We start from the raw sequence: 22619 nt of genomic DNA, 5'->3' as shown, positions 1-22619 counted from the left end.
ATTGCAGCATTCCGTTGTTTAAAATTTTTTAAAAGGTTCTAGCTACGAATGATTTGCAAATAAAAAGTAAAGCTCGTTAGTTTTATGTAGAAAAGGATATATTTTCATGTTATAATATTAAACGTATATTTGTTATTTGTTACTACACAAAATATATTAAGTGTATTTGAGCTATAAACTGTGTAAATTGAAACAATTGTTTTGATTTTTTTCAGTGATCTATCAGATCTACTAACTAGGATCTAATTTTTTTAATATAAAGATTCGATCTGATCCGGTTATTTTATTGAAAATTAGGATCCTTAGCACTTTAAGTTTTATGTAGTGTTAATAAAGAACAAACTAGAAAAAATTTACTCTTATTTTACCACTAAATTACTATGAAATGTTTTTTTAGTTTATTAAAAAAAAAAACAATGTTATCGTTAAACTATGTTATTTTAAATAGTAAAAAAGTTATTTAACGTCGTACAAACAAGACAAAAAATCCTGTCAATACAAAATCTTCTCTTTGTAGTTTGTTGGTGTATCAGTAAACAATTTCATAGTCTACATGTTATCTGTGTAAATAAAATTATTAGTCTCTAGATATATTGTTGCCAGAAAACAAAGAAACTTAAATATTAAAATCATGATCTGAAATCACTTAAAAAATTTAAAACTAGTAATAGGTTGACTTATTTTATGATTATTAGTGTTTTTTTATCTTTTTAACTTTGTTATTAATATTATTTTCCTTTTTTTTCAAAGAAAAGACTTATATACTATTTAAGTGCTTTTTTTTGTGGTTTTATACATTATTGTTTTAGCATATTTAAATTTATATATTAAGGCATCTATTAAAAGTTGTAAAAACTGATAGTTTTAATTAAAAAGACATATTTTTTTTATACTTTTTATCTTGTTTAGCTTTTTTATTTTTATTTTTATGGATACAGCTTTATTTTACTTTTTTTTTTAATATTGCAGCTAATAAATTTTATATGTTTATTGATTTTTTTATGTTATAGCTTTAATTTATTTTTGTTTATTTTTAATAAATTGAAATAAGTTGACAGTAGAGCCTAAGTTCTTAAAAATACTTTAAAAAAAAACTTTAAATTTTTTTTCTATTTTTTAACTCATATAAAAGGTTAAATTATTTGCTAAAACTATTGATAAATTTTAAAATTAAAAACATTTCAGATAGAAACTTTACCATTTGACGTAGAGTTTAGTGTATATTTTATGTGTATATAATGTTAGGTGTATGTGTGTAGAAAACCATTTTATTTGTTTGATATTTTTTTTTAGAAAAATATTTAATGTTGTAAACTTTAATAGTTTCACTTTTCATAGAGTTTTTCGTTATAGAGTTTTAATTTTGAATGTAAAGTTTTTTACTTTTTGTTTCATTTGTAGCTCATTATAATTTTGATAAAGTTGGGTATGCAACTCGATGACCGAGAGGTCTATTTGCGTTTCCAGGTCCTTGAACCAAAAAGTTTTGAGCAGTTTTTCGTTTTGTTCAATAAATCACTATTATCATAAATTTTCAGATATGATTTCAGGCTACTTATACGTAACTGAACTTGAATTTTGTTCATTATATGATGTAAAAAAAAAATAAAGTTTGAAATCAAGATGAAGATTAACTTCTTAGCAAATGTTTAGACATATAATATAAAGTACGTAGAAAAAATACATTTACTCACGTCTACGCTATTAAGCTAAAAGAAACCTACTCTAGGTAGAATGTAGGTGAAGAAGTAAAAATTTTTCGTCGGTCTTTGAAAGCAGTCGATTTTACTTTTGGTCGTACAATTTACAAATATCAAAAATTAACCTTTCAAATAAACAGGTGATGGAGGTGCCGAAAGACACTTTTTGCAAACCTTGGTGTGGGTTTATTTTTTTGTTTGACTTCTATAAAGATAAGACTTCAGCTTCTTTATTTCGTTTAAGTAAATTTTTTCAGCAAAAAAAAACTTAGTTTATGCCTCAATTTCTTGATCAACTAAATTTTGTTGCTCGCTTTCGTGAGTGGCTGTAGTTGTTTATATTTCAAACATGGAGTAAAACGAAGAAAAAATATTAGAACATCATTTAAAGATAGTTGAGGATTATAAGACGGTACTAGAGGAAAGCGACTCCTTTGAAAAGTCAACGACAACTATGCTTTTTTTACTTCTAATTTTAACAACCTTTCAAGCTCCTGTTTGAGAATAGAAAGAAAATAGTGTCGATACCGTAGGTCAACAGCTGTTGTAACTAACAACAAGCTGTTATCATGAAAGTTTAGGTGTGACCTTTCATTTGTAGTACACAACCTTTATTTTTGACCTTCTATACTTTCTGCCAAGATTGTAGGATTACTTTGACCCGGTTGACATTTTTCTTTAAAACTAACAGAGATCAGTGCTTTTACAACAATACACTTCGCAGCTGTATTTTTTCTACTACACTGCTGCGTCAAGTAAAAAGGTTTAAGCATTTCAATAATGTGGCTAAAAAGTCGGGATTCTTCAACTTTAACAGTATAACTGGAATAAAAGTTTTTTGTAAACCACGTAGTACTGGACTTTTTCTTTTAATTTCAGATGAATTCAATTTTAATTTATCTACTTAAATTTTGTTTTTAACATAAACTGTTATTAACCAGTAATTACAAACTTTTACAAAAAAAAACATAATTATTAAGAAATACGATTATTTAATCTTTATTTGTAAAACAAACTAATGATAAAACTTTAACTTTCAAAAACTTTAATCACTTAGTAATACTTTCAATTCTTAATTTAATTATATTATTAATAACATACGCTCTTTTTTTAATTACACAAATGTTTGAAATATGATTTTATACATGCATTTTTCATTAAAATAAATGCTTATAAATAACTTATTCTGAAACTGTCGAAAACAACAATCTTAATTGAATACTTAGAAACTTAAAAGACGTTGAAGATTTCTATTAAAAAAAGCAAAAACAAAATAGTCTAAGTAAAAATTTGAAAGAAGCAGATCGCGGAAAGTTAAGTCTTTGTTATCCAATAAACTGGATCCCGATCTATTTTCTAATTCTGGAGAAGAGCAAAAAACAGCCGGATCCGTAGATCACCAGTTTGATTTTTCTAGATTAAGCTTCCAATGGAAATAGTCATGAATTTGAAAAATATTACTACTAACTGAAGACAACACAGTCTATTTGACATCGATTTTGTTGAAATTTAATTTTTGGTAAAATACGTGACCACACATTTAATTAACTCAAGACTGATTTATTTTTGTTTTAAAAAAAGTAGTTGAAGCATTATTCAAAATAAACCTTTTTTTATTATAGATCAAAGTTAGTCACGGATACATTATTTGTTACGTTTTTAGAATGATACTTTCCTATGTAAAAGTTTAACACTTAAAAAACTTTTTGTAGACAAAATAATAAGTTATGCTAATTTTTTAAAGTCTATCTATGGAAATTTTCCATGTAAAGACAACATACTTGAATAGCTTTTTATAGAAAAATCATTATGTTAAACTTCTCAAGCCTATAACTTGCTGTTGTTAACATCATAAAATTTTAATAAAAAAAATTTTGGTTATAAACAGCAAATTTAACCGACTTTTTTGTAAAGTTTGTTTGAAATGAAACTCAAACACTCTGTCAAAGCTTTAAACCCAGAGAAAGAAATTAAACTCATATAGTAGCAACGATCTACAGTAGTATTTTGAAAGTCTAGTAAGAAAAAAAAATTGTTGAGAAATGAAATTAAACATTAGATAAGCTTATTTTTCAACAAAGACTGCTCAATAATTCATCATAACTTAGTATAGCTGTAATTTTACTACTTTGCGGAGTTGATATGAACTAGTTTCATCAATCTAACCTTGGTGCTCTAAAAATAAATTTTAAATAACATTGTTATTGTTACTTTAAAGACAATATCAATTTTCATTTAATTTAAAAACTCTTACACAATGATAAACTTTTAATAGATATTCCATGTTACAAATCAACTACTTAATTTTTACTTTAAAACTATCTTTAAATAATTTAAATAATTACTGTAGGCTATCTTAATGAAACTTTATAAAATTAAAGCATTTCTTTAACTCTAGTAAAATGATTAGTTTTATAAAAGATTAACTCTGATTATCAAACATTTTGTTCAAAAAGTTTATGACAATTGCTAAATGTCCCTAAATTTAGTCAACGTAATTTATTTGCAATGCCTCTATACTCATATAAAAACAAGATTTTTTTCTAAATGAAATTTAATCAGTATAGTGTATAAGATCAACAATTAAATAAAAATTACTCCAAAACAAACTTTGCTTTTTTATGAAAAAATAGATTAACAAAATATTTGTTTTTTTATTTTTTACATTAAACTGACAACACAGAATGGAAATTTGCAGTTATCATGACAACTAATTAAACGTGGGTTTCAACGATCGCCCACTCGGGGTGGTAGTCCAATTTGTAGTGGGCCCCGGTTACCGGGCACCTTCCTCCCTTCTCCAACGTCACAGTGAACTCAGGCAGGTCGAAGTCCTCGTCGCCTGTGTGACGTACATAGTTGTTAGTGACGTCATAATTGAATACTTTTCGTAACATTTTATACTAAACTAAAAAATACTTTTCAAGTTAATAACTCTTTTTTCTTAATTCAACATCTTAAGTTCTGTTTTTTTTTTTTAATTATATGCCACAATAAAGTTTCTAACTTTACTTTGGTTTAAACTGTTAAAATATAGTCGCTACTGGCACACAAGTTTAAAATAAAGAGGATTTAAACAATGTTAATTAATTTTTCAAAACATACTGCTCCAAATATTTCTTAATAAGTATATTAGCTCGTTCAAATATGATTAAATAGGAAACATACATATCATGTACCAATTTAACAAACTCTATCATTTATTTATCAAAATTTACAAAAAGTAACAGCTCTTTTTCAAGTTAAAATATACTCGGACAAAATAAAACGAACCGAGATCGACTTTGCACAATCTGGATTTCTCGTGCGAGGGTATGATGAAGGGGTCCTGCTTGGTCCCCTTCCCCTGAGGCTTGTAGGTCTCGTTGATGTGTTTCGTGTTCAGGGGATCTCCCGGGTACGACATGTACTTGTTCTCATGCTTCTCCAATCCCACCGCCAACGCTGCGTCGCTCAACAGTGGCTTGTCTGTTTCGAGTAAGGGGATTTTCGTAAACGGATTTAAATTTTAAATGTTGTGAGCACAGAAAAAGGTTTTTGATTATCATTGTCAAACTTACAAGCAATAAAAATTGTTGTTTGTTTTTTTTTTTGACAGTACAAAACAAGGTTTCCAAAACAAGGCCTTTACTGAAATTTAAGGGACCATTAGCAGCAAAGGGGCCACAGGGGGCCGTGAAGCCATAACTTTAAAAACATAAAAATACAAGTCTTAGGTGTAATGTTAGTTCTTTGGGAAATGTTGTGGGAAGGGGATATAGCTTTGTTTATTTCTTTATAGGGGGCATTATGGAAAAGAGTTTGGGAAACCCTGGTTTAGATGTATGATCAAACGTATGAAAAAAACACTTTTTTAACGTAAATGTTTTAAAACTAAGAATACAAAAACAATATTTAATTTGTTTTCAATAGTATAGTTTGCTTTTTCCAAACTTTATTTTAATTATCTAAATAATAAATTTGAGATACTTTTATGCTGAGTTCCTAGTAAACTAATAAAGTTAATCAACAATTAACCGGAATTAGTTTCTCCACAAACTCTCATTTTATACTTCATAAAACTGATAAAACTTATTAGCAATTCTTTTTATTGATTTTATCCAACAATCAACTAACTGGGAATGAGCTTTTCCATGAGTCCGCCGAAGATGAACTTGTTGGCGGTGGTGGTGCTGAAGTTTGATTTTCTCACCATCTGATTGGCCAGCATGCCACCAGTTTTGCGGAGTGAAGAAGCCAACATTATTTACTTTTATATGATTCTGCTGTGTTATAGTTTGGTGAAAAGTTAATATTTGAAATTTATAACTTTTAACTGTAATAAATAAACTTAAATATCAATATTTATTAAAACTAATTAAAGTTATGTGTTTTACGATATAATGAGAACTAACTTCCGCTGAATTTTTTTAAATATGAATAATTAATAGTCAAACTTTGATTAATACTGCCAAAATGGAAAACAAATAAACTCCAAATTGAAATAAATATCTAATGATAAAAACTAATTGATTATCTAAAAGAACTTTCACTAAAAATATTTATGATTAAATATAATGAATAGTACAAATTAGATTTTAACAAAGTTTACTTTAATATAGTATTGTTGCCATATACAGGCAACTTAGTATATGCCGTGGAAGTTATACTAGCTGTAATTATTTACATTATGATAAATACAGTATTATTACATGATCAATTAAGTTATATCTTTAAAAAAAGATCTTAGCCAGAATAAATAATAAAAATTTTATGACTAGTAGTCAATTGCTTAAAATGCATGATTAATTTTCTAAAGTGCATACATAAAGATATATATGTATAAATAAATTGAAAACATCTAATTAAACACTAGCAGAAACTATCTGCGGTCATGTATAATATCAAAAATTTCAATGTATTAATTTTTTAAAAGGACAAAAGTATAAGGAAAAGAAAATTATAACTACTTAAAATTTTCAGAAAACTTTAATATTTATGATCAAATGCATTCTTAAATATAAATAAAAAAGAAGAAAAAGAAATTAAAGTAGCAACAACTTTTAATAAACTATAGTAGTCGTTTTTCAATGGTATCAAGTAAATAATTAAGTAAGTAATAATTAAATCAAGTAATAAACATGCCACTATTTATAGTACTTGAAACTTTTGCAGTCTTAAAAATGTATTTTAATATTACAAAAAGATTATATTTCAAAAACTAAATTATTTTCAAAATCTTAAGAAACATGACAAACTAGAGTATATATTGCTATTTGTGGTTAACTTTTAAAACATGACAAAATTACAGATTAAATTCTTAAATTTATATGAAAGTTACAGAACAAAGAATCTAAAAAAGTTTTATTAATAAATTTTTTATAAATGTTTTCTTTTAAATGGATCCAATCACCATGCAATCAACAAACTGGCCTTTCTCAACTTTCCTCACATTCTCAGTGCTGGGTGGTAACACGAGCAAGCCGTTGCACTGATTCATGCTCATCAGTCGCGAGCTCATTTGCCCACCCAGTATTCTGCATTCAAACTCCCTGCTGCTTGCAACCCATTCCAACTTGACCCTCTTGTACTCTGGCCTCGGGTCCAGCTTGATATCCTCTGTTGTTCTTGCCTGCACTATAGAAACCTTGGGGTTTTCGTGGCCGCTCATTTTTCTCAGCGAAGGAAGCACAAACAAGTTGCAGGTTACAATGGAGGAAACAGGGTTTCCAGGCAAGGCAAAGAACAGAGTCCTCTTGTTATTTTTGTCCAACGTTGCAAATGTGGTTGGCTTGCCCGGCTTCATGAACACCCTGCCAAAGTGAATTGTTGCTCCCAGTTTGGTCAGAACCCCTTTCATGTAGTCCTTCTCACCCATGGACACCCCGCCTGAGGTCACCACAACGTCTGCTTTGCTGCTGGCCTCTTCAAAGGCCTTCAAAAGATCCTCAGGGTTGTCTCTGACTATCCCCATGTCAACAATTTTAAAACCAGCACTTTCCAAGGTCAAAATCATGGTGATCCTGTTGGAGTCTCTGATGCAGCCTGGCCTGGTGGGCTCATCAGCATTGATGAGCTCATCTCCAGTTGAAAACACGCACACAGTGGGCTTCCTCACAACTTGCAATACCGTCTTGCCAACACTGGCGCACACTCCAACGTCAGAAGCGGTCATCAGATGGCCTTTTTTTATCAGCTGCTGACCAACATTGATATCACAGCCCATTGGTCTGATGTGCTGACCTTTGTTGACCCCCACCAGCGCTTTGATCTCAAGCTCAGTTTTGTTGTCTTCACTTGACTTTAGCAGCTCAGTGTCTTCCACAGGTATCACACAGTCAAAACCTTCAGGTACAGGGGCTCCAGTGGTGATCCTGACCGCTTGTTTCAGGGCATCACTGCTCTTTTGAGTTGGAGAGTCTCCACACACAGATGCTGATGACACAGATAGATTTCCTGGCGTGTTGGAAGAAACAACAGCGTATCCGTCCATAATAGAGGCGTTGAAGGGAGGTATGCTTTCTCTTGAAACAATGTCTTCATCTAACACGCTGCCAAGTGTTTTGTTAAAAGGTAACTTTGTTGCTGGCAGTTTGGTTGACATCTGCAAAACCAGCTCTACAGCTTCTTTCATCTGCATCATTTTGTAAGGAGACTTTCTGTGCCTCAGAGCTACTTTTTCAGGATCATTAGGTGTGGCTTGATTGGACGTTTCATCTTCTGCCCTGTAGCAGCCACACTGATGGGTGCTCTTCTGAGGTTCAGACTTCAAACAACCTACGGTCTTGCCGTTGTCACTGAGCAGGGAAACAGCGTGTGGGAGAACAGGAAGAACCGCTTCCAAGCACTCCTTGACTCCTTTCACACTGCCGGGCAAGTTCACTATTAAAGTTGACTTTCTGGAACCACACCTGGCCCTTGACAGCATTGAAAATGGGGTGGACTTGAGCCCGGCAACAAACATGCCAATCTGAAGCCCTGGTGCTTCTTTTTCCAGCACCATTTTGGTTGCTTCCGGGGTGTTGTCCCTGTGGGAGAAACCCGTCCCTCCAGTAGTCAGCACCAGGTTTAGCTTGTCCTCATCACACCATTTTAGCAAAATGTTCTTAATGTCTTCCAGGTTGTCTGGAACAATGCGCCTTTTTATCACTACATTGAAGCCTTTTAAAGTGGAGATGATTTCTTCAACTTTGGGACCGCTCTTATCTTCTTGCTCGCCCCTAGAGCATCTGTCGCTGGCTGTCAAGACACCAACGTTCAGAGTGTTTTCCATTTGTTGTACTTATAATATCTGGGACTTAAAGTAATATTTTGTGATATTTTTTTATTTTAGATTAAAAGTAAAACTGGTAACTCAAAAATAGACTATACAAATTACAACTATAAACTTTGTAACATCTATGGCAACACAGTTAAAAGGCTTTACCACATATACTACTTTAAACTCTACTATTTTAATATTCAAACATTCAAACTTATATTTCTATAACATTAACTTTCTTATTAACTTTATTTCAGTGTAAGAGACACCAGCCTGCTCAAGTTAGGTCACTGAAAGTTGTAATCAAAAATTTACTAAACGTAGATTCAAACTCATTGCACATATATATAAGGCTGTAACTGTACATCAATTTGTGTTTGAAACATTTGGTGTTAAGGAGAAATCCCAGAAAGAAACACATGAAAATATTTATAAATTTTTATACAGTAAAGATAAGGAAAAAATAAAGAGCAGAAAAGAAATTCCTGATGTGATGTTGAATAAAGTTAAGAACATTGCTATTTAAAACAGCCACAGGGATTGCTGCAATAAACTTGTAATTCAAGAATAGACATTTATATTGTTTGATGAATTTTTATTTAAAAATGTTTTTCCCATAAGTATTTTTATAGTCTTAATTTTAAGCAGTTAATTCTCATTCTAATTTGAACGTATAATTATTTGAGATTTAGATTGTGTTTAAAGGTTTAAATAACAATCAAAATAATTTTAAAGCATAAAGTTTTTTTTTAATATACATGGTTCTTTATACTTGTTAGTTTATGCAATGGTTCTACAATATGTTCATTCATTTTCATGGCTAGTTTTATATAGAGTAGCCCTAAGTATTATTAAATATCAGTATTAGTTAGGTAAATGTTATTATTTATTATGGGTTAAAAAGGAGATACAAATTATATGTGGGTTATAAGGCATAAGGGAGCATTTTTTTTATAAATTAGCATTAGCTATTATATAACAACAGAATGTTTAAACTTTAAAATTAGTTTTAAAGAACTTAACTTTTGAGCTCTAGCTAAAAAAAAACAATAAATTTTATTACAAACATATCTAAGAAAATTACTATTTAAAAAATTGCTGTACATAGGTATGTATCAGAACATTTAACTATGTTTTAAACATCATACTCCTTAGAAACTTGTAAGTACCAAAACTTTGACAAAATTCATTATATTTTAAAATAAATAACTTGTTTATTCTACAAAAATTGAGCTTGTATTAAGCTAATATTTAGTAACTAATGTTAATTTTTGTTCAAAAAGTATATGCTAAGTTTTTGTAACATTAAATTTAAAATATTTATTTTGAGTGTAAATTTATTTAAAATTTCTTAAAGAAAAAATTTACTTAGATTATATAAATAAAAAACTATTAAAAACTATTTAGCCACAGGGGTTCAAAACTTCTTTTTAAAATGATTAATATTTAAAAAATATTTTCAATTGGATATGAAAAATTCAACACATTTTTAAGATGTTTTCAGTTTTCAGTTCTAGGTAAAAATTTGTTTTAACAATAAGTTTTTATATACAGCATTTGAACGAGATTTAAAATTTATCATAGCAATTACAAGCACAAGATTGTTTAAATTTTCAATAGTTACGTCACAATTAAAATAAGCTACATTAAATTCAACTCAATTTCAAGTTCACTTTTTTAATTACATTTTTGCTTAAGCAATGTTTACTTTGTAAATCAACTAGAAGAAAAAGAAAGCTACATACAGCTATTATTATTATTATTGTAATATTGATTTTAAAACTTAATTAAAATTTAAAATTTACCTTAAACTCAGTCTTATAACTAAGATTTGATTTGTTTAGTTTCATAAGTAAAAATTTTGAGTAAAAATTTGGTTTTATCTTAATTTAATTGTTTGAATGTTATTTTCCATGACTGTCACATATCTATTTTAGATTTATTTAAGCACTGACGAGGTCTGAGGATCAAAACTTAGTTTGAAAATAAATTCTTGAAAGAATAAATTCATTATTTCTCCTCCAGTAGTTGAAACCTCTCTATTTGTTTTCTTAAGACCAAAACATATGATATTTTCAGTTTTTTTAAAAGTTTTTGATACAAAAGTAGAAGAAACTTCTCATCGCTGACTTTTTAAGAATTTTAAAAACTTCTATAAAAATTTATCTCTTCCTACATTTTCAAAGTAAATTAGATCAAATTTTAGAGAAAGATTACTTGAAATTTAATGAATAATATCTTAAATAAAGATGTTCAAATTAAATACTTTATTTACAACCAGGTTTTGGCAACAAAAAAATTGCAACCTTTTCAAGTAAAATAAAATGGTAAACTCAATAAAATCTTAAAAATCCTTTTAAAAATAAAATTTTATGATCAAAAATATCTTATATTTTTAGTAATTAAAAGAAAAGTATTTATAACTGAAAAGTTTTTGCAATCAAATTACTAATTGTTTATTATTAAAAAATAGACAAGGAAAGTTTAAAAACATACACCTTGAAACTGTACAAGATATATTATAATAAAATTGTCTTATTTAATGATTAATAAAAAAAACTAAATGAATTTTTTAACTTATGAATGAATATGAATTACATATGAAGTTGATTCTCAAACTTAAAATGTGGTTGAAAGTAAATGATATATTATCATTTAAAGAAAAATAAAATAATTTTAAAAAAAAGTTAATTAATTCTTATGGATTGAAGAACATTCTGTTATCAGTAATTAAAATTGGTAAATTTAAAAAGCAATTTAGCTTTCAAAATAGTTTTCTTAAAGAACATATCTTTAAATACACCTTCAACTAAGTTTAACTTAAATTACAGATTCTACTCAAGTCAGTGAATAAAAAAGGTAAAAATTTTAGTTTAATTAAATATGTTTTAGTAAAATTTAATTACTACTTGTCAAGTACTTCAAATGTATCAGTAAACAAAGTTGCCTTTATTTGAGGCAAAAAAAGACAGCCGGAGTGATCAAAAACTAGCCAGATTTTGCCAGAGTTTATGAAGCAAATAATTAATATAAGCCAAAAACTCAAAAAGGTACTATCATTCTAGCCTTAGATTTAGGAAAAATATCCATAATAGCCTTTTAGTTTTACAATAAAATAACCTACCAGCCTTGTTCAGCCTGGGTTTTTTTTTAAATTTCAAAACAGTTGATTATTCTGAGTAGTCTAACTGTGTGGTCTTGCCTGAGTAAATATATTAAACATCAAGTAGAGTATAATTAGTTTAAACTACTACTATACTACTGTAGTATAAAGTAGGTGTAGGGAATACAGCACATTTCTTTGGTCATATTGTAATATTCATTTAAGTCCATATGATTTGGATGTGCTTTTGCTTCATTAAGAAGAGTCTGAAAAAAAAAAATCAAAAAAAAAGTATGCTTACAGTCCAAAAACTATTTTCAACCCCAAAAATCATATACTTTTTGATTTTTTGACTTACCTGTAATAAATCAATTTATACATGTCCTAGACTTATAATTAATGTCTTTAATGAAAGCTTATACTTATTGACATATATTTAAAGACATATTACGTGCTTTTATTATGACATTATCAAAAGCAATTAATGTTTTTAAATATATGTCAATAAGTATAAGCTTTCATTTGACATTAAGGGCATAGGGGGGGGGGTAAACACCCTTTTTTGGTTTTTGATCTTATTTTATATAGTTTTTACTAAGCTACAAGATGCTTTTTACAGATTTAAAAAATTCAAAATATTTTTTGAGATATAGCCGGTCAAAGTCGGAGGCAACAATAGGATCCTTATGGGAGGCGCAAACTAAAACGGCAAATAACTAGAAATCACTAAAAATCAATCTCCTCCTACGTTTTTTGAGATAACTACCTCAAACTTTCAGGAAATGTTCCTTGCAGTATTTAGAAAATTCTGTCGGAACAGAATTTAAAAAAATTAAAAAATAAAAATTTTATAACAAAAAAACAAAAAAAAAACTGTTTTTTTTGTTTATTTTTTATATAAAATTTTTATTTTTTATTTTTTTCAAAATTCCTTCCGACAGAATTTTCTAAATATATCAAGGAACATTTCCTGAAAGTTTGAGGTAGTTATCTCAAAAAACGTAGGAGAAGATAGATTTTTAGTAAAATAGTCTATTTTTGCTGTTTTAGTTTGCGCCTCCCATAAGGATCCTATTGTTGCCTCTGACTTTGACCGGCTATATCTCAAAAATTATTTTGAATTTTTTAAATCTGTAAAAAGCATCTTGTAGCTTAGTAAGAACTATATAAAATAAGATCAAAAACCAAAAAAGGGTGTTTACCCCCCCCCCCTATGCCCTTAATTATAAGTCTAGGACATGTATAAGTGATTTTATAACTGTTATTAAAAGGCATGTGATTTTGTTGGGTTGAAATTAGTTTTTTGGGCTGCAAGCATACTTTTTTTTTTTAGATTCTTCTTAATGAAACAAAAACACATCCAAATCATATTAACTATAAGTCCTGCAAACATCACCCAAGAACTCCCTACCCCTGTATAAAGCACTGTATTTTACCTTTTTTTTTATTAAATAGTTATCTTACTTAAAGTTAATTTAAATTTTGTAGTTTAATGTAAATTTATCAATATTTAAATTTTATAACTTATGTGCTAACTACATAAACAGATTTAGCTTTTTATCAAATAGTCTAACTTAAACATCTTCAATAAATAACAAAATTGAACATTTTATTTAAATATATTTTTTATTTTTTAAGAATTTTTAATTTATGTAAAAATTTTGTTTTAGAAATTATATTTAATTTTATAAGTAACACTTCAAGGAAATTTAAAGTGAATTAATTATTGAAAAGTAAAACAAAATTTGTAGAACTTTACAAATTCAAGAAAATTAAAGTATTTTTTATAAAAAAAGTACACCTTCCACTCTATTGCTATTTACAGCATAAAGATTTTTGAAAAAATAATAGTTTAAAAAATAATTTTAATCCAAATTTATCATAAATGATGTTCAGGAACAATTTATCAAGTTGATAGGGAGGACTCAAACAAATGCTTTTTTTTTTAAGAAAAGCTAGCAGAGGTTTTAATTTTTATTTGACAATTTTTATCAAAGCTGTAAAATTTAAGAAAAGTAAGGGCATAGGGGGTCCACCTTTATTTTTACAAGTTCTTATTTTATAGAGTTTTATCTTAGCTGTCAGACATTTTTAACTGCTTGAAAAAATTCAAAGTAATTTTTGAGCTATGAGCGATCAAAGTTGGTGACCTTAATCGGTTTCTAATGGAAGGCACAAACTAAAAAAGTAAAAAAAAAACATTTTATTAAAAATCTATCTCCACCTTCATTTTTTCAAGCAATTTTCTTCAAATTTTCACAGAATATCTATCATTAAACTTTAAGAAGATTACATGAAGGAATTTTTATAATTTTAAAAATAAAATATTTATTTAAAAAACCACCTTTTAATTATCTAAAAAATTTAATTTTTAATATTTTTAAAATCATAACATTCAGAGTCTTTCAAACTATAAAAGGAACATTTCCTGAAAGTTTAAGGTCTTTAGCTCAAAAAACAAAGAAGATATTAGAATTTTAGTGACTTTTTTTTTCAACTTCCGAGAAAACTGACCCCAAAAAATTTGAGGTTTATATGTTTGTATCAGAAACTATTTAGAAAAATTAGAATAACTCAAAAGTTAAATAATATTTTTGTATTTTATAAAAACTGGCTTGTAGTTTGTACTTATAACTTTCATATAAGATCTTATACTATTTTGAGTAAAAAAATATTGGACCCCCTATGCCCTTAAATTCAAACAAAAAGTAAGAAAATTATAAAATCAAATCTCATAAATTTTGACCTAGGTTTAAAAAACTACTTAAAGCACGAACTAGCCAGAGTTCTTAAAAAACCTTAAAAAATAATGAGTGAAGAGCACCTTGTGAGAATATAAACCAGGGTTGCCACTTATTAAGAAAATAAAAGCAGCCTGAGTTACATAAAGATAGCTTGAGTTGGCAGGAGTTTATGAAAAAATTGAGAAAAAATATCATTTTTGTTTATCAAGCTTAATTACCAAAAGAAGAAAAAACAGTTTTTAAAACTTTATGATATTTAAGGCCATAAAAACTTACTTGAGATTTAGTAGAAATATCAAAAACATATATCTAACAAACTTGAGTTTTTCAAAAAATGTTCAAACTTGCCAAAGTTTGCTGAGAAGCCTGAAGGTGTGGCAACTCTTTTATTCTTTATTAAAATTTATCAAATTAATAAGCAGACTTTATATTGACAAAACATGATAAATAATGATACAATATAAATATATAACTAGTATTAAGCTAGTATTTAACTAGTTTTTTAAACTTTGTTTCAGTTTTGTAAGTATTAAATTGTACACAAGTACAAAATTTTTTTTTCTAAAGTAAGGTAAATATCTTTGAGCTTATACAAGCTATTAACCATTATTTTTGTCTAAAATTACTTTCAAGATTTATAAAATAAAAAAAATTGTTTTTTAAAATAGTCAAAACTTAAAAGGATATTTGAATAATTTAAAAATAATTAGCATAAGAATAAAAAATGAGGCTATAGTTATTATCATAAGCAAAGGACTTGATGTAGAAAATACTTAAATTAAGTAATTTTTTGTGTATCTGATAATACTGGGTTGCAATCTCACAAAGCTCATCTCAGAGAGGAGCTTTAGCAACCCTATGCCATCAGGCCACATATAATTGAAAAAAACTTACAATTTACTAAATACTTCATGCTTATTTTATATAAAAAACTAAAATTATAAGTATTTTAGTGATAAATAATAATTGTTTTAAAAGTCCAAGTAAATCTAATTGATTTTTTTAGTTATTTTGCATTGTTTGTTGTTACTTGATGTAATTTCTTGCAAAATTCAGCAATGTCAAACAAATAAGCACTTTTTCAAATTTTATATACACGAGTAACCACCACAGCAAAAACTTAAACAAGCAAGAAAGCACATAAAAACAAGTAGGTATTACAACTGGAACTGAAACAATTTATCAAAATGAAAAAGAATTCTGATTTTGTTTTAAGTTTTATGCTTAATAGCTTTTATTTATTTTTGTAAAAACCTTAACTTTAATCTGTATTCGATGTTTAACAAAATATTAATAGAAAATTTTTTTATAAACAGCTTTTTATTACTTTTATTGCTGTTAAATTATCATTAAAAAAAATTATTAGTTGTAAAATTTTAATGATAGTTCATTTTAAAAGACTTTAATACTTATATGTTCTTACTATTAAAGAGAAACATTTTATATTGTATATGAAATATGATGAACACGTATAATACAAATAAGAGTTACTTTAGTAAAAATTTAATTATTTCTAAACAGTTTATATTAATATGATTAAGATGCATCTTTTAAAATATAACTTAAATTTTTATGACTTTTTTTGTTTAAAAGTTATAAGTTGCTGCATATAACAAGTGATAACGTTACGAAAAACTTTAAAATAGACTCTTCGAAGTCTTGTTTTTAAATAAAAAGAAGGTAAACATTGTAGAATTATATGACAAAACTCGTAAAAAAATGTTTTTAGGTTTAACATTTTTATTTAAGTTCTATAATTTTATTTATAGTAAAATATTTTAAGGGACACATTCATTATTTAGTTTAATAGTTTAAAAAAAGGTGATATAAATACTAAAAGTATTATTTCAATACGATAGATTTTATTTAGTTTTTAAATGATACTCATATATGAAGAGAACTTAAACGTATTTTGTTATCAAAGACAAATTTTGATCTAAAAAAGATAAAAAGTAAATTATAGAATTTTCACATAATTTATAAAAAGTATACTTAAGTTTTTGTAAAGTTTGCTTTTAGTATAGTTTAATCGTTGAAGATTATTTAGACCAGGATTTTCCAAAGCGGGCCAAGTGGCTCCTTTGGGGCAATGAGATCATAATTTGAAACTTACACTAGTGATTTTGGAGTTCATGATGAAATGCAAAAAAAAGGTCTTAGGCGTTTTAATTGTAACTTTGAACTTTATACAAAATATTATGGAAAAATTTCAGGAAATTTATGAGGCCATAAGCTGTAAAAGGGGTGGCCACTAGGCCATAATTTGAAACTTACCCTATATATTCTGGAGTTGATAATGAAAAGCAAAAAAAACGTCTTAGACGTTTTTTATGGTAGATTTGTTATAATTCTTGTCAGAGGGGGCATAGCTTCTTTTATTTCTTTAACAGGACCTTTTAAAAATACTTTAGGAATTAAAATTTTGCTCTAGAAATGCGCGAATAAAAAGTGTTGTTAAATCTTTAGTTTCACACTTAAAAAGTTTAGAAATAGTTACTAAAATAAACAAAAAGTTGTTAATTCTACCCTGACTTTTTACTTTTTTAAATTAATACTGTTTATTGAACAACAAAAATAAAAATGCGCTCAAAAAGTTTTGTTTAAAATCCTGGTGTAAGGAAAAATCTATAAGTTATCGATTCATACACAACGGATACAGTTTTATGTTTTGTTCAGAACAGCTCTAATAAAACAATTAGTATGCATTATAGTTCAAAAACCATTTAATTTTATTAGTTCAAAAAGTATTTTAAATTTAACATCTATGTACACAACTATTCACAACTGCTGTTGGAAGATGTAGTTAAACTTAAAATAATTAAAACAAACTATACTAGTAAACTTTGTTACTTTTTATACTACAATTATTACTCAAAAACAATACAAGTTAGTTTTGTTGCTGGATCATAGGTAATGAAGTTTGCTCAAATTTTATTTCAGATAGTTAGACTTAGAATACTTATGAGTTTTGCTTTTCTTAATTATATACTGATAAGCAGAACAAAACCGTTATAACACTTACCAATTTTTAAATTTGATCTATAACTTTCTCCTGAAGCTTTTTTGAAATCAAAACCGTTGAAAATGAATTTATATCAGGTTGTTTTAAACTTTTTTTAAATCTTAACTCGTCAAGACAACACGCTTGACAATCTAAGTTGGAAAAATAAAGCATTTAAAATCGTTACGACAAGATTTACACCATACTTGGGAGACTTCAAAGTTTTATTCAAACTTGTAGCTATTCGTGCATTTGTAACATAGACGCTTACGCAAGTTAGTTTATGTATTTCATTGTTTTTGTGTTTTTTGTACACTATATTTTAATCGTTATTTAAACAAATACTCTTACCTTAACTCTTACAAAAAAGCTTGTATGTAAAGCAGTCAAATGCGTTGCCACTAGCAGTTTGACTTAAATACAAATTCGGCTGAAACTGTTTTCATACTTGACCTTAATTATGACGACTTTGACCATTTTTTTAGTATAAATAGCTGTTTTTCATACAGAGTAATTTAAGAATCAAAATGTGTAAGTTCAAACGAGCTGTTCTTGCATACATGATTGAAATCGCGTTGATACCAAAAATATAAATGCAACCAACTAAATGTTGAACAAAACTTTTATAATAAAAAAATTCATCAACTATTTTATAAATGCTGTATCCATTTTTACCTTCACAAAAAATAACTTTTAGATTTAACATTTTTGTTGTTAAGAAAATTCAACTAAAAATTGCTCAACTATCATATTTACAGTTTTTGGTAAGTATTTTAACTTTGGTTTACGCGAGTATCAATAAGTAGTATGGCAAACTTATGTTAATAAGATTTACTATTTGTATTCTTATATCCTACTACTGAGTAAAAATGGTTCACAATAAGTTAATGATAATTTTTTCTCTTTAAAACCGTTTTTCGAAGATTTCTAAACTACTAGTAAGATTATTATAAAACTTTAAAGCTCTGAATCATTATATCGTTTTTATTATTGTGCGATTGCTTTTTTTCAATAACAAAAACATTTAGTGTACAACAGAGTATACAGTACAATTAGTGGTATTTTAATTTGTTAGTTTTAATTTAAAATTAGCTTTAACCAAGTCTATCATTTTATTTAAAAGAAAAGAAGAATAAAAACTAATATATTTTTTCTAAGAATTTTTTGAACTTTTCGTAAATAAGATTGTTTTAAGAAAGAATTAACTTATTCTAAAAATTGTTCTTTCTTAAAACAATCTTATTTACGAAAAGTTCAATAAATTCTTTAAAAAAATGTATTATTTTTTATTTTTCTTTTTTTTAATAAAATGATAGACTTGGTAAAAGCTAATTTTCAATTACCACTAACTGTATTGTATACTCTGTATTGTATACAACTGAAAATTTTTGAACTGTGTTTAAAAAAAAATCAAATGCCCTTTTTAGATAAACTTATTCTGAAAATTACCTAAACAGGGCATTAGTTTTTTTCAATACTAAGTATAACTTTTGACAAGTTCTTTGTTTTTTTAATCAGTGTTCACTGATAGGTTCTTGCAGGTTGACTTTATTGTAACTTGTGTATATATATATATATATGTATTTAAGATTATTTTACACGCTTGCTATTTAGCAACGCAATTTATTAGTAAGCAAACTCGCGAATAAACAATTTAGACTGCATATTTTCTTCTTAACCTTTAAACACAACTCATGTGTTTACATAGTAAGTTCAAAAGTTATAACTTTGTTTTTATATTTTGTTTTAGCTTAAAAATTCACACAACTTAATTAAGACTCAAGTTAGTTTGAATGTATATTTAGAAAAGTAGAAATGAATAAAACTTTGTGTATTGAATTAATATGTAAAACTTCACTGTGAAAGATGTACTTTCAAAACTGTAGGTGTTAGCATAACAGTTTAAACAATGTATAAGAATTTAATAAAATAATTAATGATTTTAACTGCTTAAAAAATTGTTTATCAAACCTTAATTTAAAAAATAATAAAAACGCTGTCTAACAAACATAATCGTATTTAGTAAAAAAAAAATATTAAAATATAAAATATAAACTCCAACTTCAATTAAAGCATTTCAAACTTAATTTTATCGGGCTTTGAATTTACTCTTTGCTTCTTTAGTTGTTATAGCTTGCAGCAAGATACTTTTTATGTTGTAATAACACCTCTAAAAGAGGCGCACACATTTTAGATAGATATCATTGTTTTTAGTTTATGTAAAGATTTTATAAGTTGAAACATTTACAAGTTTAATGGTCAGATATTTTTCGTTGTTGTTGTTTAAGTTTGGTAGAAAACTAAATTCTACTAATCAAAAACAAACTTTAAAAGCACTGTATACAAAACAACTTTATTAAATGCGAATATACAAGCACATAAAATCTTGATATAAAACTGAGTTTATTTGTTATCCAACTTTTAAAACCATAACAAGGTATAATTATGGAATTAAATATTTTCTTATTTATGTAAGATTTTGGCTTCATGAAATATAAATTCAATTAGATTAAATGCTGATTTTTATCCCAACAACCGCTAATTTATGTTTTTTACCCATATAGCGTTTATAAAGCCTATAATTAAAAACAACTTATATGTTTGTATAGAATTAAGAATTTTAAAGTTTAATCTAGAAAAAAAAAGTGCATTTCTATCAATCATTACTTAAGGCTAAACAATTATTTAATTTCCTCAGTTTTTCATGATGTATTAATTTTTGAAAAATTTATAAGTAAAACTTGTAAGTACGCTTGAAGTTAAAAAAAAGAAAAATCTAGTTAAACTTTAAGAATTAAACACTGTTGCTAAAAGAGGTTTTTTACAATTAGCTGGAAAAGTTAAACTTTCAACTTTGGTAGACGAGATTTTTATAGTTATGTGCATATTTCATATAAAATAGATTTTATTACCTAACACTACAAACATTTAGAATTGAGTGTCGTAGTTGTAAAAATGAACATAAACTACCGACCAATATTCACACTTGTTTTCGATTAAGTTACTATAAATTTTGTAAATTTCAAATTTTATTTATAAATCTGAGAAGTTAAGTATTTACTTATGATTAGTATGTACGATATAAGTTATAAAGTAAACATAGTGATAAAATAAAAGAAAACACAACTAAGTTATTGAATTTTCTAACGTACGAAAATATTTATTAGAGTTTTTTTATTTGAAAAAAAAATCAGTTGTCATTTGTTAATTTTTTCAAGGCTTTAACTACAAAATTTTATTTAGTAATAAAAGGAACAGAGTCTGTTTAAATTTGAGAAAAAGATATAAAATTGTAGATATTAGTAGTAAACTGTTTTTAGATAATATTTTGAGATTATTTAGAATTCGCTAAAATTATGTTCATAACTATTGTTGCTGTGCAGCTGTTTTTGATGAACTAAAAAAAGCTAAATCTAAAAATATATATTTATCATAAATTAAAGAATAACTTACAAGTCTTAAACTAATTGATCGAAAACAAAGTGTGTAAAAAATTAGAAACATGTATGTGAAAAATATTGGTAAAATTTAAATTATTTAGGTTAAAATTTACTCAAGTAAATTTAGATATTGTTACACTAACTCTTAAAATTTACACATATGTTATTAAAATTGATAAACGTGATCGAAAACTTTATTTTATTTCTACACTTCTTAATTAATAGAATAAATACAAAGTTAAACAAAATAAGTTTTAACAATTACAAAAAAATATAGATTAGTTTCGATTGGAATTTTTTCTCTGTAAATATTTTAAAAGTCATAAAATTTTCAAGGTTAGATAATTCTAATTGAAATAAATTCCAATTAAAATCAAAACATAAAGTACTTACTTTTATGTTTGAAAACTTGAAGTCTTGAGATCTTTACGATGTACAAAACGATATGGCTTTTTCAAACAAACTTTAACAATAAAAACAAAGTCAAAATAAACAATTTACGTGTATAATATACAACAGCATATAGTAAGTAATCTTTTTATTTTAAAAGCTTGTGCATTTAAGTTGTACATCATTGTGTACAATTTCGATAACTGCTGTTTCAAGAGAACGTGTAAAAATAACCCTGCCAAAGCAAACAACAAATAAAAAACTGCCTAAATATTTTAACTTGCTCAATATGCTTAAAGTTTATATATTATTTTTAATCAAGTATAATGTTGCGTAATAAGCAGTTTAATAATTCTACTCATCAATATTTTTCACCTTCTTATTTTATTTAACAAAAAAGTTCAAAATATTTTTTAGCTTACTCATAACCTAATAATGGCAAACTAGTAGTTTTAGTTTAAACAATAATTAAAGAGTTAGGTCATTTTAACCAAAAACTAACTTTTATAAATTGGTGAATTCCATTTGCATGTTAAGTATTTGCTTTCAAAAAGTTGGATTATACTTTTATAAGAATGTATGCTTTCCTTTATTAACTTTCAACATTATTATATTAATAGCAGTTTGAAAGCACAAATGATAACGCAATTTTTAAAGTCATTGTAATAGAACAACATTTATATAAAACACAGCATGTATTTTAATTTCATTACCAGTCTTTGATTAAGTACAAAAAGTATAAAAAACTTCGTCAACTACCAAAGCTCTAGCTATTGTTATGTTCTATACGTTTACATAAAATTGTATAAAAATCAAAAACAAACTAATTTTAGACTAACTGGTCAAAAAGTAAATAAGAATAGTTAGTTATAAAAATAAAGACAAATTTTATGTTTATACTACTACTTGTATTTAAGCAGTTATGAAAATTAGTCTTTTATTTCTATGGTAATGCACTGTGTTTTTCTTCAAAATTAAAACACTACAAAAGCAAAAATCAA

At 26.6% G+C, this 22619-nt stretch overlaps 2 protein-coding genes across 2 annotated transcripts; both read right to left on the bottom strand.

Moving 5' to 3' along the window:
* Positions 1-4340: 4340 nt before the first annotated feature.
* Positions 4341-5961, bottom strand: LOC145842568 (cytochrome c oxidase subunit 5B, mitochondrial-like). The gene is made up of 3 exons (XM_082950030.1): positions 5817-5961; positions 4974-5168; positions 4341-4542 (listed from the first exon to the last, which is right to left on the bottom strand). The coding sequence occupies exons 1-3, from the start codon at positions 5941-5943 to the stop codon at positions 4415-4417; spliced, it is 450 nt and encodes a 149-aa protein (XP_082806156.1). The 5' UTR covers positions 5944-5961; the 3' UTR covers positions 4341-4414.
* Positions 5962-6954: 993 nt separating this feature from the next.
* LOC145842199 (gephyrin-like) lies at positions 6955-8964 on the bottom strand. The gene has a single exon (XM_082949603.1). The coding sequence runs from the start codon at positions 8950-8952 to the stop codon at positions 7075-7077; it is 1878 nt and encodes a 625-aa protein (XP_082805729.1). The 5' UTR covers positions 8953-8964; the 3' UTR covers positions 6955-7074.
* Positions 8965-22619: the final 13655 nt, after the last annotated feature.

Source organism: Thalia democratica, chromosome 8, assembly GCF_965202585.1.
Source record: "Thalia democratica chromosome 8, ktThaDemo2.hap1.1, whole genome shotgun sequence".
NCBI lineage: Eukaryota > Metazoa > Chordata > Thaliacea > Salpida > Salpidae > Thalia > Thalia democratica.
Note: the sequence above shows the minus strand (reverse complement) of the source record. Positions and strands in the feature narration are given on the sequence as shown.

Coding starts and splice junctions, on each gene's coding strand:
- LOC145842568 (XM_082950030.1), bottom strand. CDS start 5,943: ATGTTGGCTTCTTCACTCCGCAAAACTGGTGGCATGCTGGCCAATCAG. Junction 5,169..5,816: donor CATGGAAAAGCTCATTCCCA/GTTAGTTGATTG, acceptor TACTCGAAACAG/ACAAGCCACTGTTGAGCGAC. Junction 4,543..4,973: donor ATTGTGCAAAGTCGATCTCG/GTTCGTTTTATT, acceptor TACGTCACACAG/GCGACGAGGACTTCGACCTG.
- LOC145842199 (XM_082949603.1), bottom strand. CDS start 8,952: ATGGAAAACACTCTGAACGTTGGTGTCTTGACAGCCAGCGACAGATGC.